This window comes from Alosa sapidissima, chromosome 3 (genome assembly GCF_018492685.1).
Source record: "Alosa sapidissima isolate fAloSap1 chromosome 3, fAloSap1.pri, whole genome shotgun sequence".
Classification (NCBI taxonomy): Eukaryota; Metazoa; Chordata; class Actinopteri; order Clupeiformes; family Clupeidae; genus Alosa; species Alosa sapidissima.
This window is the reverse complement of record NC_055959.1, coordinates 15,588,034-15,605,114: the sequence shown is the minus strand read 5'-3', so window position 1 is coordinate 15,605,114 and position 17,081 is coordinate 15,588,034. Positions and strand designations below refer to the sequence as shown.

The 17,081-nt window shown below is 41.2% G+C and overlaps 1 protein-coding gene and 1 gene segment (V, D, J or C); both read right to left on the bottom strand.

The window, feature by feature from the left end:
- LOC121704901 overlaps positions 1 to 17,081 on the bottom strand; it is a 589,105-nt gene that overhangs the window by 315,328 nt on the left and 256,696 nt on the right. The gene's annotated exons all lie outside the window — the stretch shown is intronic.
- On the bottom strand, positions 6,863 to 7,382 carry LOC121704703. The segment is given in 2 exon segments: positions 6,863 to 7,206; positions 7,286 to 7,382. Coding segments are annotated over 2 exon segments (369 nt in total).

Below are 17,081 nucleotides of genomic sequence, written 5' to 3'. Positions count from 1 at the left end.
AGCAATTACACCAAGTGTATCAGTGTTACAAAGTGTTTTGGAAGCGTGAATAGAATGTTGTATTAGTGGCCACCAGCTTGTATCACATAAATGTTTCTCTGGAGACACAGGACTTGTTTTTCAAGGAGTCCTTACAGTCTGTGCTTTTGAATCATGGCTAATCAGATGTGTTTGTTTTTCAAGGAAATATGGAGGACAGAGTTTGCACACAGGAGAAACTGGATGCAGAGCAGGAGCTGTGTGTGAATCTCTCCATGTAGTGAGCATGTTATATATGGGAAAATACTGCCCCCTAGGGGTCCTACATGTCTGCACTTGAGAAATGCTAAGGGAGCATGGTCATTTCATTACTTTTTGATGACTGACATTTTTTATTACATTTTACACTTAATGATATGTTCTTAAAGTTTTACCAGGTGAATCAAATTATTTGTAAATTATTCAAAATGTGACCCTTCAATATATAAATAAGAAAGTGCTCTTCCTTGACATGATAGTATGTCTGAATTATGCATTCTTGTCATGAGCTCTCTCTCTGCCTGGTAACACACGCTGATTGAAGTCTGACCTCCACCTGTTCCTGCTCTGCTCTGCTCTGCCTCACCCTCGTTACCTACCAGCTGCACTGCATTCACCACTCATCATGCCCTGTATATAAAGCCTTGCTTTTCAGTCCACACTTGTCAGATCGTCTGCAACCAGCACCAGTTACCTGCCTGTTTTGGAAAACGCCTCTGACTCTTTGCCTGTGATCCCGGACCCGCTCGACTACTTCTGTGTTCTCCAGCCCCGGTAATCTTGACCTGCCTTCCGTCCCTCTTCTACGAATACCGCCTAGTCCTTGACTGTACTGCTGCTTCGTTTCAATTGCTGTTGTGTGTGTGTTTCCCCCAGGACTTCCCGGATCATCCAGCTCCTGCCATCGCTGTTCGGCTACTGGGGGAACACACACACGCAGACTCTTGGAACTCCTGTACCCCCCCCCCCCCCCCGGAACCCCTGAAACCCCCTTAACCCCCAACCCTTAAATAAACTTTTGAACGTGACGCTTTTGTGGTCCTCGTCCTGTTTGGTGTCTGACAATTCTATGAGAATGTGTACTAGAAAATAGCTAATCCAACTTGACTGTAACCTATATGAATACCAACTGAATATGTTTAAGTTTTACTTCACTCAAATCCAAAATATATTACATATATTAGTGAAATACACACATGGAAATATGTTTGTTCATGTGATAATATATTTGCACTTATCTCAATATACAGTGAAGCCACAAGTGATTCAATTGCCTCATTTAATTAAATACATGTGACTAGTCATTTGAGATTCCTGGATGCTTTATGTATATGGTGTTGAAGAGTAGCTTACCAATAGATTGTTCCCTTGCTCTGAGTCTGCAGTTCGACAACAGCAAGTTAGACATAAGACAGTTAAACAACGTTGTTGTTTATTCTGTGCCACTCTTCACTTTGAGGGATTTTGTTTCACTAAGCACTTTTCTCACTGTGACCTTTCAGGCACAGTTATACACTGGAGTGTTTTCACCTAGGCTGTTCATCTGCAGATACACCTGCCCACAGCCTTTAAAAGAGCACACCTATTGGATATTACCTTATTTACCCTCTTCCCCAGAATAAGATACGTGGATACAGACCCTTCTCTTCTCTGTGTGTGCACTAACCCTGACTGACACCGTTTTCCTATCTTAACATTATTGGCTGGAAGTGGGTTACACCAGGTAGCCTACAGTATAGCTCCCTTTCAACTATAGGCTAACTAGTGTAACCTATTTTTAGTGAATTATGCTAAGCTAAGCTAACAGTGTCAGACTGAATAATAACACATGTTTCCTCTTATATAACTCTGATAGATGGAAAATAAGCTAATTTCCCAAAAAGTTGCCATGTTCTTTAATAAAATGTATGTGGAAATATTTCGTCAGTCAGGGGCTGGGGAGAAGAGAGAGTTGAGATTAGTCTTCCTTCTAAGAGTCTAAACTCTAAAATGATCAACAGAGGATCCAGAATAAAGTGGCCAGAACTGTGAGTTGTTTTTGTGCAGCTCTGCAGTCTCATGTGTGACTGTGGGTCTCGAGCACAGTAATACACAGCTGTGTCCTCAGCTTTCAGGCTGTTCACTTGTAGGTTCAGTTTGTCTGAGTTTTTGGTGATGGAGAACTGGCCCTGGAGAGACTGGGCAAATGTTGTGCCAGTGCCTGTATCAATATATCCGATCCACTCCAGCCTCTTTCCTGGTTTCTGACGGATCCAGTGCATATAGTAGCTGCTCATAGAAAATCCAGACACAGTGCAGGACAGAGTGACCGAGTCTCCAGGTCTCTCCACCACTGGACCAGATGAGGTCAGAGACTGACCATAAACAACTTCAAAAAGAGAAAAAATATGATTGAGTAAACAAATACCAAATATATTTGCCAAAAACAAAGACTTTATTAAATAAAATCTTTCGGACATGCTTACCACTCAAACTGGCTGCAATCAAGATTACCCACATCATTGTTATCTGTTGTGTTGTGAAGTCAGTATCTGTCAGTAGAACGGGTCAAATGTTATATCACCACAGAGAAATGCGTTTTGCATAATTCCCCCGGTCTCCTTCCTCATTCTCTTTCGGTATGAAGATGCATGTATGACGTGTGTGTGTGTGTGTGTGTGTGAGTCAAATGCACATTAAAACAAAGCGGATACGCATAGCAGACCAAAACGATTAAGAGAGAGTAAGCAGAGTGGGGCGTGGCCTACTGGTTAGCGCTTCGGACTTGGAACCAGAGGGTTGCCGGTTCGAACCCCGACCATAGGCACGGCTGAAGTGCCCTTGAGCAAGGCACCTAACCCCTCACTGCTCCCCGAGCGCCGCTGTTGTTGCAGGCAGCTCAATGCGCCAGGATTAGTGTGTGCTTCACCTTACTGTGTGTTCACTGTGTGCTGAGTGTGTTTCACTAATTCAAGGATTGGGATAAATGCAGAGACCATTTATCCCTCATGGGATCAAAAGAGTATATATACTTATATACTCATTTAAAACTAATATTCTAGCTATAGTGGTTTAACCATGGTGACTGTCTAATAAACTGCAGTGTCCTCAATCTTCAGCTGAGTCATATGCTGTCAGAGTCTTTGGATGCAGTGTATCTGCCTTGGACGGTCTGGACTGTGCTCTTGTGTGTGTCTGAATAGTAATAAATAAGCCATTCAGATCCTTTTCTTGGAGCTTGGTGGATCCACTGTGTTGTGGACATGTGGATACAGTAATAATTCTGATCTCGATGTGGTAAAATAATACCTCATAATATAGCGTGTGTCAGTAATGAATGTTTTCAAACCAGTGGTATACCTTAAACTACTGTTGGTGCATCCATATGCTAGAGCAGTTGTGCATTTTTCAATCACACGATCATGGTTTAGACAGCCATAGTTTTTGTTATGTTCATTGGGCATGTTTGTATCAGTGAACTACTGTTACAGTAATACACAGCTGTGTCTCCAGCCTGTAGATTCTGGCCCTGTAGAGTCACAGTGCTGCTGGAGGTGTCTCTGGAGATGCTGAACTTGTTTTTCAGTTTATCGTTGTGAGCTGTGCTCCCATCAGAGCATATAAGTGCCATCCACTCCACTGCTTTTCCTGCAGGCTGTATACAAATGTACAAAAATGTACATTTTTATATTTGCCATTTAGGGCCCTATCATGACATTCTAAAGTGCATCGTCACTCATCAAAAGTCTATTCAAATTTAGTAGGATGTCCAGTTCACATTGGGAGGGGTTTCGTTATCAAACGTGGAGCGCATGGCGCAACAAGGTGTTCCTAGGTTTTTTAATCAGTCATATGGGTGTGTTTGGGGCGTAAAATCATTTTAAACCAATGAGAATGACATCTGTCATTCCCTTTACAAAGCGCGATATGTCAAATAAATGCATCGGTATTTTGCGCTGGTGCTCAAAATACAGCCCATTGTGTTTTATTCCTTCCCAGGTCTGGTGCCATAATTAAAACAATTACAATTAAATACAAATATTTAGTCTGAGTTTGTTGTGTAAAGCCATGTGTATTTAAAGCTGACACAAATGCTAGAATATAATCAAGATAACTAGTAACGTATATGTAAATTCTGGCATTTTTATCATACACTCATGTCTCATGACCAAGTCTCATGTGCTAAATAAGGAAGTGTTTTTGTACAGCCTGGCCTCTGCCTTCCTCCACTGTGCCCTCCGAGCACAGTAATACACAGCAGTGTCTTCACTCTTCAGGCTGCTCATCTGTAAGTAGAGCTCACTTCTGTAATCATCCCTGGAGATGGTGAATCTCCCCTGGACTGACTGGGAGTAGTAGATTGGGTAACTGGCTGTGTGAATAAAAGCAATCCACTCCAGGCCTTTCCCTGGAGCTTGTCTGATCCAGTTCATGGGATAACTGCTAAATGGGAATCCAGACGTGGTGCAGGTCAGTTTGTGAGATCCTCCAGGTCTAATGACTACTGGCTCTGATTCAGTCAGTGTCTGACCAACTGCACCTATGAAAGATGGATAGCATGTGAGCACATCACAAACATATTGAAAAGTCCTCAGACAAGAGTAAGGGAAAACCTATCTGTTAGACAAAGAGCAACTAAAAGAAGCTGTGCTGGACACATGGCTGAATAATACACTGTGTCTCAGAAATCTGTTTATTTAATTTCCTTCACACAGAAATATAAGAGCTGATTTTGGTTTTGCATTGGCCACTCCCATCTGGACTGCTGAAGCTGTGTCTGAATGGGTTTTAGTATGAAGGTGCACTTGGGTACAGCTTTTTTATACCCATACAGTAATACCCACTCATATAATTTAGGCTATCAGAAATAAGAAATGTGTATGATTGTGGATGAACATAGTAGACTTTACATACTTTAATCATTTGTAGATTTGTTGTTTTAACATTGACTTCACATAAGGTGATGATGATACAGTATATGAGACAATGGTTATGCTTTGTCCTTTGTAAAAATGCCAGTCATCAAAATGTTGTTATAACAATGTTATAAAATGTTGTAGTGACATCATATAGGGATGATTATGCTCAAAATTGCATTCTGTTCTCTCTGTATAGACATCAAAATAAATTGTTATAATATTTTGATGATTCTGTTTACTCTCACTCAACCCATTACATGAAATCCTGTGAGTGTACTGCCCCCGTGTGGTCAATAGTGTCCATGATTCTGCTGTCAGGAGGTATGGGAGCACATCCATCAAGTTCCTTTTTGTACGTTTTCCTTTTTTTCTCATGGATTGTACTGTAACTTTAATTCAACATTTATATACATTCTATATAATTTGCAATGTAACATATTAGCATTGATATCAATGTTTTCACTAATGTCCTATTACTTTTGGAAACATATTTTCAAACCAGTCAGTTAATTTACAGAGTTACTCATTTTTCTGTTCAACCAGATGAGATAGAATGCAACCAATGGCACTTTAAACTTAACAGCTGCATTATGGGAGATCCATGCATCCTTGCGCTTGCTGTTACAATTTAAGACAGGCCAATATTTTGTACAGCCATCATATTGCTTTGTATCACAGTAAGTTCGGTGCATAATAATACACAGTGTCTTCAGGGCATGCAGCTTGGACATTCCTTGATGCCTGTCTTAAATACATAAATTAATTAATGAAAAATAACTGTTTGATTACATTGAGACTTGTGGAGAAGAACTGGGGTAAATTTAAAGAAAAGTACTTTCCATGTTTGGTGTGTTAAGTGTTGGAGGTTTTGGTACAGCCTTATAGCTTATTTTAACATTGTGGCTGTCGAGCACAGTAATACACAGCTGTGTCTCCAGGCTGCATGTTTTGCCCTCGCAGGGTGATTGTGTTACTGGAGGTGTCTCTGGAGACGCTGAACTTGTTCTTCAGGGAGTCTTTATGTGCTGTGCTACCATCACTCCCGATAACATTGATCCACTCCAGAGCTTTCCCTGATGGCTGTCGAATCCAAGCTGTGTGATCACTAGTAACTGAATAGGAGACTTTACAGTTGATGGTCAAGCTTTGACCGGGCTGGATATTCAGATAAACTGGCTGGTTGAGCTGCTCCATGTGGACATCTAGAAAAACAAAACACAAAACACAGATGAGATCAAGCACTCAACATGACGACCATGACAAACCTTTAAGTTTCACACCTGACAGCTGTTGGTGACACATTTCAAAACAATTGTTTACATTACTAAGTAGATTCTGTTTAAAGTTCATGCGGAGTTCCACACTTAGTCACACTTACAGCAGACAGCTATTAGTAGCAGCAGAACTAGTTGCTCCAATGTTCGGCTCATGGTGTGTGATGGAGTGGACCTCATGCACGCTGTACATTTATACCTTCTCTCCTCACAGTAGGGCGGAGTGTGTTGTTAGTTTGCATAGCCTACGCATATTTGTGCACTAAGAACAATTCCAGTCAGTTTCTCATACCAAGGAGTAATATCTAGGATTATGTACAGGACTTATAAGAGTTATTGCACTAATTTGAAATGTCCCTCCACAGTATGAAACCAGTCGTGTTGACATATTGTATTATCATCAATACAGTACTGTACAGATCACTTTCATCTGCTACAAGCACTCAACTCCAGAGTTAATACCTTTTAATGTGAGAGGAAACACTGCCCCTATATGTGTCATTTTTCTTCAGTCACAATCATGTCTGTCAATGACATCTGGTCTTGTAAATGTCTCTATTGTGTGTAAAATCTACATTACCCAACCATTCCATTCCTTTCCCTGCATGACACTGTGTGTAGATTAAAAGTCTGAATATTTGTGCTGACTGTGGAATAAGTAGCCCATGTTTTTGTACTGGTCTGCCATTAGTTTGTACAACAGTGATATCGGGCACAGTAATACACAGCTGTGTCTCCAGCCTGTAGATTCTGGGCCTGTAGAGTCACAGTGCTGCTGGAGGTGTCTCTGGAGATGCTGAACTTGTTTTTCAGTTGATCACTGTAATATGTGCTCCCAGAAGCGCATATATATCCAATCCACTCCGGTGCTTTTCCTGCAGGCTGCCGTATCCATGATGTACAACAACAGCCACTTGTCAGGTCATACCCAGCAACTTTGCAGGTGAGACTGAAACTCTGGCCAGGCTGTGTCATCATGGAACTCAGCTGAGTGAGTACCACGTCACTCCTCACACCTGTAAGAGACACATGTAGAAACATAAACACTCAGAATGCAGATCACTAAATTAGTTCCTAATGACTTTTAGGACTCACTGGAGGCTGCCAACAGCATAAGCAGAGCTGCAGGGATCATGGTGTGTGTAGCTGAACTGATGGAGGCTGTTCCTCTGTACTAATAGTGGCTGAGACACATAGCCATGCTTTATATGAGGAGGAGGGTGTGGACAGTTTGCATATGGTAAGCACTGAGGAGATACCCTGATAGAATCAGAGATACACTGACAGTAATTGTATATTTGCCAACACAGAGCATGTTCTGGCATGTTACTGTCAGTGGGTGTATGTTTGTTGGAAATATTTTTTGCCATTTTTATGATTTGTCCTATTTCTGCTCAATCAAAATCATTCAAATTTGGCTACTTTAGGTACATTTATATATTTATATTATCATATTCCCTCTTCACGAGTCTCCCTTTTTACAGTAACTCTGGTTGGATCTTTGCTGTGCGGGTGAACACCGCCCGCTGTGGTCTCTACACACTGACAACTTCCGCAAATTAAATATAGGGTATAAGACAAAATTATACTGTACAGTAACTGCAAATGGTTTTCACCAAGTAGTGGTAAGAGCTCAGTATAATAGTGGTAAGAGCTCAGTGGTAAGAACTCAGTTTAGTGGTAAGAGCTTAGTGTAGTAGTAGTAAGAGCTCAGTATAGTAATGGTAAGAGCTCTGTGTAATAGTGGTAAGAGCTCAGTATAGTAGTGGCAAGAGCTCAGTGTAATAGTGGTAAGAGCTCAGTATAGTAATGGTAAGAGTGGTAAGAACGTGTATCCAGGGAGGTATCTCTTATTATGACCACCGCACAGCGAAGCGGCGGTCATATAGGTTTAGTCAGATTATTTTTCGCATGTCCAAATTTCCGTCAATGATTCCCGGGACACTGAAAGACTGGGGTACACGGAACTTGGTGGGCATGTAACCCCACATAGATAGCATGGAACCATCGTTTTTCGTTTTGATCTGTAGCCCCCCCGCTGGACTGGACCCCCGAAAGGAGGGTAGGGCAGACACAGTTTTCTGTGAATATCTCGAAAACCGTAGGGTTTAGGAGGACCATTTTTTTTGTATGTTGATCTCAAGGGGCCATGTCAATCCATTCCATAACCACTCATTTCATGTATAGCGCCACCTAGTTAAACACAAAAAAGTAAAAATGAGGTGATGTAATTGAAGGTATCTGTGACCTAACATATTCAAAACTGCACGAAATTGGAAGTGTAGGATCATTATGACACCCTCTGTATGCACGCCAAGTTTTGTGGAATTCCGTTCATGGGGGGCCACACAATAAATTAATTTATGTTACTATACACCAACTGGCCTGTAGGTGGCCGGAGACAGTTTTCTGTGAATATCTCGAGAACCGTAGGGCCTAGGAGGTCCACCTTTTTTATGTATGTTGGTCTTAAGGGGGCATGTCAACCCATCCCATTACCACTTATATGTATAGCGCCACCTAGTTAAAAATTAAAAAGCAAAAAATTAGGTGTTTTCATCACAATATCTCTGGCTGACAAGGTCAAAACTGCACGAAATTATAATTGTAGGATCATTATGACACCCTCCGAATGCATGCCAAGTTTTGTGTACTTTCGTTCATGGGGAGCCTTACAATAAAATAATTTATGTGTACATTTAGTGACGTACACCAACAAGGATTCCCGGGACACTGAAAGACCGGGGTACACAAAACTTGGTGGACATGTAACCCCACATGGATAGCATGGAACCATTGTTTTTCGTTTTGATCTGTAGCCCTCCCGCTGGACTGGACCCCCCGAAAGGAGGGTAGGGCAGACATAGTTTTCTGTGAATATCTTGAGAACCGTAGGGCCTAGGATGACCAATTTTTTCCGTATGTTTGCCTCCAGGGGTCATGTTAACCCATTCCATGTGCACACATGTGCATAAACAGATACACACGCACACACATACATTCACAGTAATCATACGTATGACACATACTCACACAGTAGACATATGTACACATGCATGCACATGCACAAACACACATACTGTACGCAGACAGACACACAAGCACGCACACACACACACACACACACACCCACACACATAAACATAAACGTGTGCAAGCACACATGCACACAATTCAAGAATTTCTCAGAATTATGAACAGGCAAGATGGGGGTGGGGTTGTATAAAATCAATTTTACATGTGAAATCTATGAACTAATCATGTTTTGGTACTTGTTGTCTAGCAGATACCAGTGAGAATTGAGTGTGGATAATGCAATTTAGTGAGACAGTTAGAATCATATAGGCCTTTCAGCGTGATTTATTTTTGTGGAAAAATTGTGCTGGACTGGGCGGCGGTCATATTTTGTACTGCTCTGCGGTACATCTAGTTACATACTCGTTAATCTGACTCCATTTGATTAATAATTTGTATCACCAATCAATTACCAAGTAACTAGTTTATCAGCTATGGAGGAGAATGGCATGGCACACTACGAGAATTGAAGTTATCCGATTGGTAGGCAAATTAACAATTTATTAGGCATTAAGCCTTAAAGGTAAATGTAACCAATATCACTTCAGTTGGATGTACAAGTAAACTCACATGGTCTACTGTAACAAAGTAACAACCAAAGGAACAAAGGAAGCTTATCAAAACACAGAGATAAACTTAACCAGTTAACAAGTTATGAATTTACAGATACACCAGATAAAAAAAGGAAAGGGACAGAGAGAAAGAGAGAGAAAGACAAAGGGAGACAGAGAGAGGAAGAGGGGGAGAGAGGGAAAGGAAGAGGGAGAGAGAGACAGAAGACCAAGCCACTAGGGCCTAGCTCAAGAGGAGAGTGGAGATGGAAAAGGAGAAAGAAGACCTCGCGGAGGACAAGAGCCTCCACTTTTATCATTCACTTGGGCCACCCCCGACTCCTCAGAGCCTTTGTTGTCTGACGTGGATGGGTGTGGCCCAGGTGGATATCATAACTTTATGCTACAGTGGAATTTTTAGTCTACAACTATGCACAGATACATTCAATTGTAATAAAAACTTGATTAGACTGTTGCCCACATTACAAGTATTAATTCAAGACCAAACATGAATGTATTATTCACAACACATATTTACAGAGCAATACTGTATGATAATGAGGTTGGCCTATCTCACTATTAAGACATCAAGTAGGACTGAGGTGTGAGTTACCCTCTCAGTAGAGGGGCCAGAACAAGGAGCAAATGGTCACTTTATGCATGAGCGGGTGTTGGGAATCTTTGGCCATGGCTAGCTAAGACAATACAGATCAAACATAGGTATCCACACGTGTCAATTGAATGCAAAAGGCATTTTTTCAGGAATGTTGTCCTCAAGGTGAATAAGTAATATGAACACATAGTTTAATGTTGTGTATGTGGTGTAATGAGCAGCAGGGTTTTTGTTCAGCCTTGGAGCCTCCTCTGCCACTGTGTGTATCTGGCACAGTAATACACAGCTGTGTCTTCAGTCTTCAGGCTGTTCATCTGCAGATATGCCTGGTTAATACTGTCATCTCTCGAGATGGTGAACCGACCCTGAATAGCCTGAGAGTAGTAGCTAGTTGAGCTGTACTTCATTGCGATCCATTCCAATCCTTTCCCGGGGGCCTGCCTGATCCAAGCTATATAGTAGCTACTGAATGTGTACCCAGAGGCTGTGCAGGTCAGTTTGTGAGATCCTCCAGGACTGATGACCACTGATTCAGATTCAGTCAGTGTCTGACCATATCCACCTGAAAAACAAAAAAACATAAACCAAGATTAAAAAGAATACATGTTAACATATCTATTGTGTGAAGTTGTGAAATTGTGTGAAATGTGCTTCCAACCTGTTAAGCAGACAGCCAGGAGGGTTATTACAACTATAAATGTCATGTTTAACAGGAGTGTGTGACAGTGTGTGTCATCAAATTTGAAGATATAGGCTGGGGAGTCAGAGTTTTGCATAATCTCCTCCTGACATGGAAGACCAAGCAAAATACCTACTGGAAATTTACTCAAAGAGTGACCATTATGGTGATAATCATTTTGGTCTGTATGTATAATGTATGCCCACTCTATGACCAAATGTGACCTGTATAATCCTGTTCTTCTTTTGAAATAGATACACTCTTCTCTCAAGCTCTTTCTGCCTCACATTAACTAAACCTTTTAGGTGAAATAGTAACTATTAAATGAAATGAATGTGATGGAAAAGGACATGATCACATGCCAAAGTCCCAGAAATAGACAGTCCTCACTCTGGACATTCATTGTGCTGCCAGACATGACTCATGTTAAACTGCTAAGAGACTTTAGCACTGCTAGTTCCACATGTGCTCATTTCATTGTACTGCTTTTTGACTGTGTGAGGTCAGGATACATAACAGATGGAATTCTGTGTCATAATGTAGACATATCATATTGTGTTTTTGAATAGATAGCAGCAATTACACCAAGTGTATTGGTGTTACAAAGTGTTTTGGAAGCGTGAATAGAATGTTGTATTAGTGGCCAGCTTGTATCACATAGGAGACATTCTCTGGAGACACTGGACTTGTTTTTCAAGGAGTCCTTACAGTCTGTGCTTTTGAATCATGGCTAATCAGATGTGTTTGTTTTTCAAAGAAATAAGGAGGACAGAGTTTGCACACAGGAGAAACTGGATGCAGAGCAGGAGCTGTGTGTGAATCTCTCCATGTAGTGAGCATGTTATATATGGGAAAATACTGCCCCCTAGGGGTCCTAGATGTCTGAAATGCTAAGGGAGCATGGTCATTTCATTACCTTTTGATGACTAACATTTTTTATTACATTTTACACTTAATGATATGTTCAAGTTTTACCAGGTGAATCAAATTATTTGTAAATTATTCAAAATGTGACCCTTCAATATATAAATGAGAAAGTGCTCTTCCTTGACATGATAGTATGTCTGAATTGTGCATTCTATGAGAATGTCTAAAATAGCTAATCCAATTTGACTGTAACCTATGTGAATACCAATTGAATATGTTTAAGTTTTACTTCACTCAAATTCAAAATATAATACATTATTAGTGAAATACACACATGGAAATATGTTTGTTCATGTGATAATATTTGCACTTATCTCAATATACAGTGAAGCCACAAGTGATTCAATTGCCTCATTTAATTAAATACATGCGACTAGTCATTTGAGATTCCTGGATGCTTTATTGTATATGTTGAAGAGTAGCTTACCAATGGATTGTTCCCTTGCTCTGTGTCTGCAATTGTGGTTCGACAACAGCAAGTTAGACATAAGACAGTTAAACAACGTTGTTGTTTATTCTGTGCCACTCTTCACTTTGAGGGATTTTGTTTCACTAAGCACTTTTCTCACTGTGACCTTTCAGGCACAGTTATACACTAGTGTTTTCACGTAGGCTGTTCATCTGCAGATACACCTGCCCACAGCCTTTAAAAGAGCACACCTATTGGATATTACCTTATTTACCCTCTTCCCCAGAATAAGATACGTGGATACAGACACTTCTCTTCTCTGTGTGTGCACTAACCCTGTCTGACACCGTTTTCCTATCTTAGCATCATTTGCTGGATCTGGGTTACACCAGGTAGCCTATAGCTCCCTTTCAACTATAGGCTAGCTATAGGCTAACTAGTGTAACCCATTTTTAGTGAATTATGCTAAGCTAAGCTAACAGTGTCAGACTTAATAATAACACATGTTTCCGCTTATATAACTCTGATAGATGGAATATAAGCTAATTTCCCAAAAAGTTGCCATGTTCTTTAATAAAATGTATGCGGAAATATTTCGTCAGTCAGGGGCTGGGGAGAAGAGAGAGTTGAGATTAGTCTGCCTTCTAAGTCTAAACTCTAAAATGATCAACAGAGGATCCAGAATAAAGTGGCCAGAACTGTGAGTTGTTTTTGTGCAGCTCTGCAGTCTCATCTGTGACTGTGGCTCTCCAGCACAGTAATACACAGCTGTGTCCTCAGCTTTCAGGCTGTTCACTTGTAGGTTCAGTTTGTCTGAGTTTTTGGTGATGGAGAACTGGCCCTGGAGAGACTGGGCAAATATTGTGCCAGTGCCTGTATCAATGCGACCGATCCACTCCAGCTCCTTTCCTGGTTTCTGACGGATCCAGTGCATGTAGTAGGTGCTCATAAAAATGCTAGACACAGGGCAAGACAGAGTGACCGAGTCTCCAGGTCTCTTCACCACTGGACCAGAGGAGATCAGCGATTGACCAGAGACAACTGAAAACACAATCAAAATATGTTAAATCGTTAAAAAATGCATATATATAGCATATTTTATATACAAAATAATAAAAATCTTTAAGAGGTGCGTACCTCTTAAGCTGACTGCTACTATGATCAGTATCATTTTAGTTTCTGTTGTGCTATCAAGTCAGTACCTGTCAATGGAGTTGATAGACCAGTGATATATTACAACTAAGAGGAGTTTCTGGTTTGCATAACCCCTCCTCTGCAGGGTTGGTTAGAATGAGTTCAGAAGGGTGGAGAAATGTAATATTTCTGAACTGCTGTTCTGAAATGTAATAATAATAATAGTTGTTTTTTTTTATAGCACCTTTCAGAATACCTAAGGTCGCTTGTCAAACAAAGGGGTTGGGTAGGGAAACAGGTGTGTTTTTAGGTGTTTTTTGAACCCTCCTAGGGAGAGGGCAGTGCATATACTGTAGAGGTAGGATGTTCCATAGACTGGGTGCAGCAGCACAGAAGGCTCTGTCCCAAAGGTCCGGAGTCTGGTGTGGGGAATGGCAAGCTGATCCTTGTCAGAGTACAGCAGGGACTGTGATTGATTGTAGGGGTGAGTGAGTGAGTGAGTTTGTGGGTGAGGAGAAGGATTTTTAAAGTGATGTGTGACTTGACTGGCAGCCAGTGAAGCTCTATGAGGATGGGGTATGATATGCTGCCAGGGTTTTGTGCGTGTTAAGATCCTGGCAACTGAGTACAATGATATACAGTAGTAAAGGATGTTACGGCCAAAACACACCCATGACTGACTAAGAAACATAAGAACCACCTTTTTGCGCCAGGCGCTCGAGGTTTGATAACGTTTGTTATTACACGGCTCTTCAGAGTGCTGCAGAAAGTTCCATTCACATGAATGGGCCTTCCCAATGTTCGGGCCTGTGTTAAGTAAGGGATAATGTATAGAACGCCGGCCATTATGAGGAAAATAAGTCCCGACAGGGCGAACCGGACCCCGACACGCCAGCGGAGGGGTCTTGTTTCGCCCTGAAGGGACTTATTTTCCCATAATGACCGGTGTTCTATACATTATCCCTCTTATACGGCTACTTGCCAAAATGAAAAAATAAACTCCACGATATGTCTCTTTAGGCTACACTTATTATGACCGCCGCGCAGCGAAGCGGTCATATAGGTTTAGTCAGATTTATTTATTTTTTTTCTTTTTCGCATGTCCAAATTTCCGTCAAGGATTCCCGGGACACTGAAAGACCGGGGTAGACGAAACTTTGTGGGCATGTAACCCCATATGGATAGCATGGAACCATAATTTTTCGTTTTGATCTGTAGCCCCCCCGCTGGACTGCACCCATTCCATGTGCACACATGTGCATAAGCAGATACACACGCACACACATACATTCACAGTAATCATACGTATGACACATACTAACACAGTAGACATATGTACGCATGCATGCACATGCACAAAGACACATACGCAGGCAAACACACAAGCACGCACACACACACACACACACACACACCCACACACATAAACATAAACGTGTACACGCACACATGCACACAATTCAAGAATTTCTCAGAATTATGAACAGGCAGGATGGGGGTGGGGTTGTATAAAATGAATTTTACATGTGAAATCTATGAACTAATCATGTTTTGGTACTTGTTGTCTAGCAGATACCAGTGAGAATTGAGTGTGGATAATGCAATTTAGTGAGACAGTTAAAAAAATGTGCTGGACTGGGCGGCGGTCATATTTTGTACCGCTCTGTGGTACATCTAGTTTGTTACCGTTTCGTCGTGGCTTTTGCTGAGAAACCAATAGTTCGCAACACACGCTGAACTTGAATCAAACATTCTTTAGAACACAGCTGATCAACCGTCTGCTTTCACTTTTGAATGAAGTTCCAATGCAAGAAGTGACCGGAATACTTGCGTGTGATATGATCAGCAGCACAAAACCCGTTGCCATTGACAGCGGTAATTATATGTTTGCAGCGGTAATTACATGAATTTATTTTACCGTAGAACGTTGGGAAATCCCATTCAAGTCAATGGAGCGTTCTACTAGCATTGTGAAGAGCCATATAATAAATCTATATAAATCACCGGCAAAGTATATAATCACCGCTGTCAGTGGCATCGGGTTGATTAACGTCTTTCATATCCCTCCGCAAGAATTCCATTCGCTTATTGCAATGGAATTTCATTGAAAGGGAAAGTAAGCTAGTAAGACGTTGCCATGCAACACCTGAAACTGTCAAGTTCTATCTGTGTGGCGAACTATTTATTTTGTCAGCGGAAGACACAAAACGGTAGCAAAATAATTTTTAAAGATTCATTGTGTTAGGTTTCTTTTCTCGTTTTGGCAAGTAGCCGTGTAATAAGCGGGATAATGTATTGTCCGCCGGTAATTATCAGAAAAAAAGTCCCTTCAGGTCGAAGCAAACCCCTCCGCTGCGCGTCGGGGTTCTGTTCTCCCTGTCGGGACTTATTTTCTGATAATTACCGGCGGACAATACATTATCCTTTACATAACAAAACCACCCCCAATGTGGGCTGGACAAACCCCTAAGCTATTCGCCAGTGACCATGCGTTTTAGACCGTCATAATAGAGCCCTATAGCTTCATGAAATCTGATTGAAGGTTGCAAATTTCAGAAGGTTATAACTAGAGACTCATAAATTGTTATTCTTTTTTTAAGTACCTGTACATTTTTGGGACTTGTTGCCTTAGAAAGGTCATTGGAGAGTGGAAGAAAAACTTTGAAATCCTATGAAGGCTCACAGGAAAAAGACCCATGTTGAAACCAAAAGTTCAGCTAATCAATGCATTAAGAAGGAACAGTGGAGTTTCATGAAAAAAAGTTGATAGTGTGTGACTGAGCTATTTTTCAGTTTAAACCCCACTGAAAGTTTTGTGTCAGCTGTCCCTTGAAATATAAATGATTTTACGGTTACATCAGGTGTCTGCTTTCTCTGTCATGTTTTTGTACAGCTGGTTGTACTGGTTTAACCACTGTGACCCTGTGGCACAGTAATAGACTGCAGTGTCCTCAGTCTTCAGCTGGGTCATATGCAGGTAAATCCACTGCAGGCACAAGTCAGTTTAACAGTTCCTCCTGGAGTCCCCATCACTGGCTGCTGAAACTGTGTGAGAACAACCTGACCTCTGACACCTGAAACATAAAAGAGAAGATCATTAATCATACACACATTACAGTTGCATTTAAACTAAATTGAATTCACAATAGTGATATTGCACTCACAGGTTGCAGATCCCAACAGCAGTAGAACTACAGACAACATGGCTGCTACTGGAATGGAACAGGGAGGCTCAATAAAATGAAACCATTTAGCCTGAAATCTGTAAATGAAAAGTGTATGTATTTTTTTAAATATTTTATTGTCAGAGAAACTGGCTGGGCTACTTCAAAGAGACTAAACCCAGGGATGACCGAAGCACTCAGAGAACTTTTTAACTTGTTTATTGTGGTGCACAATCAACTGACGTTTCAACGCACTGTGTCAGAGTAAAAAAAAAAAGATCTCTGAGAGCTCGGGTCCTCCCTGGGTTTAGTCTCTTTGAAGTAACCCAGCAAGTTTCT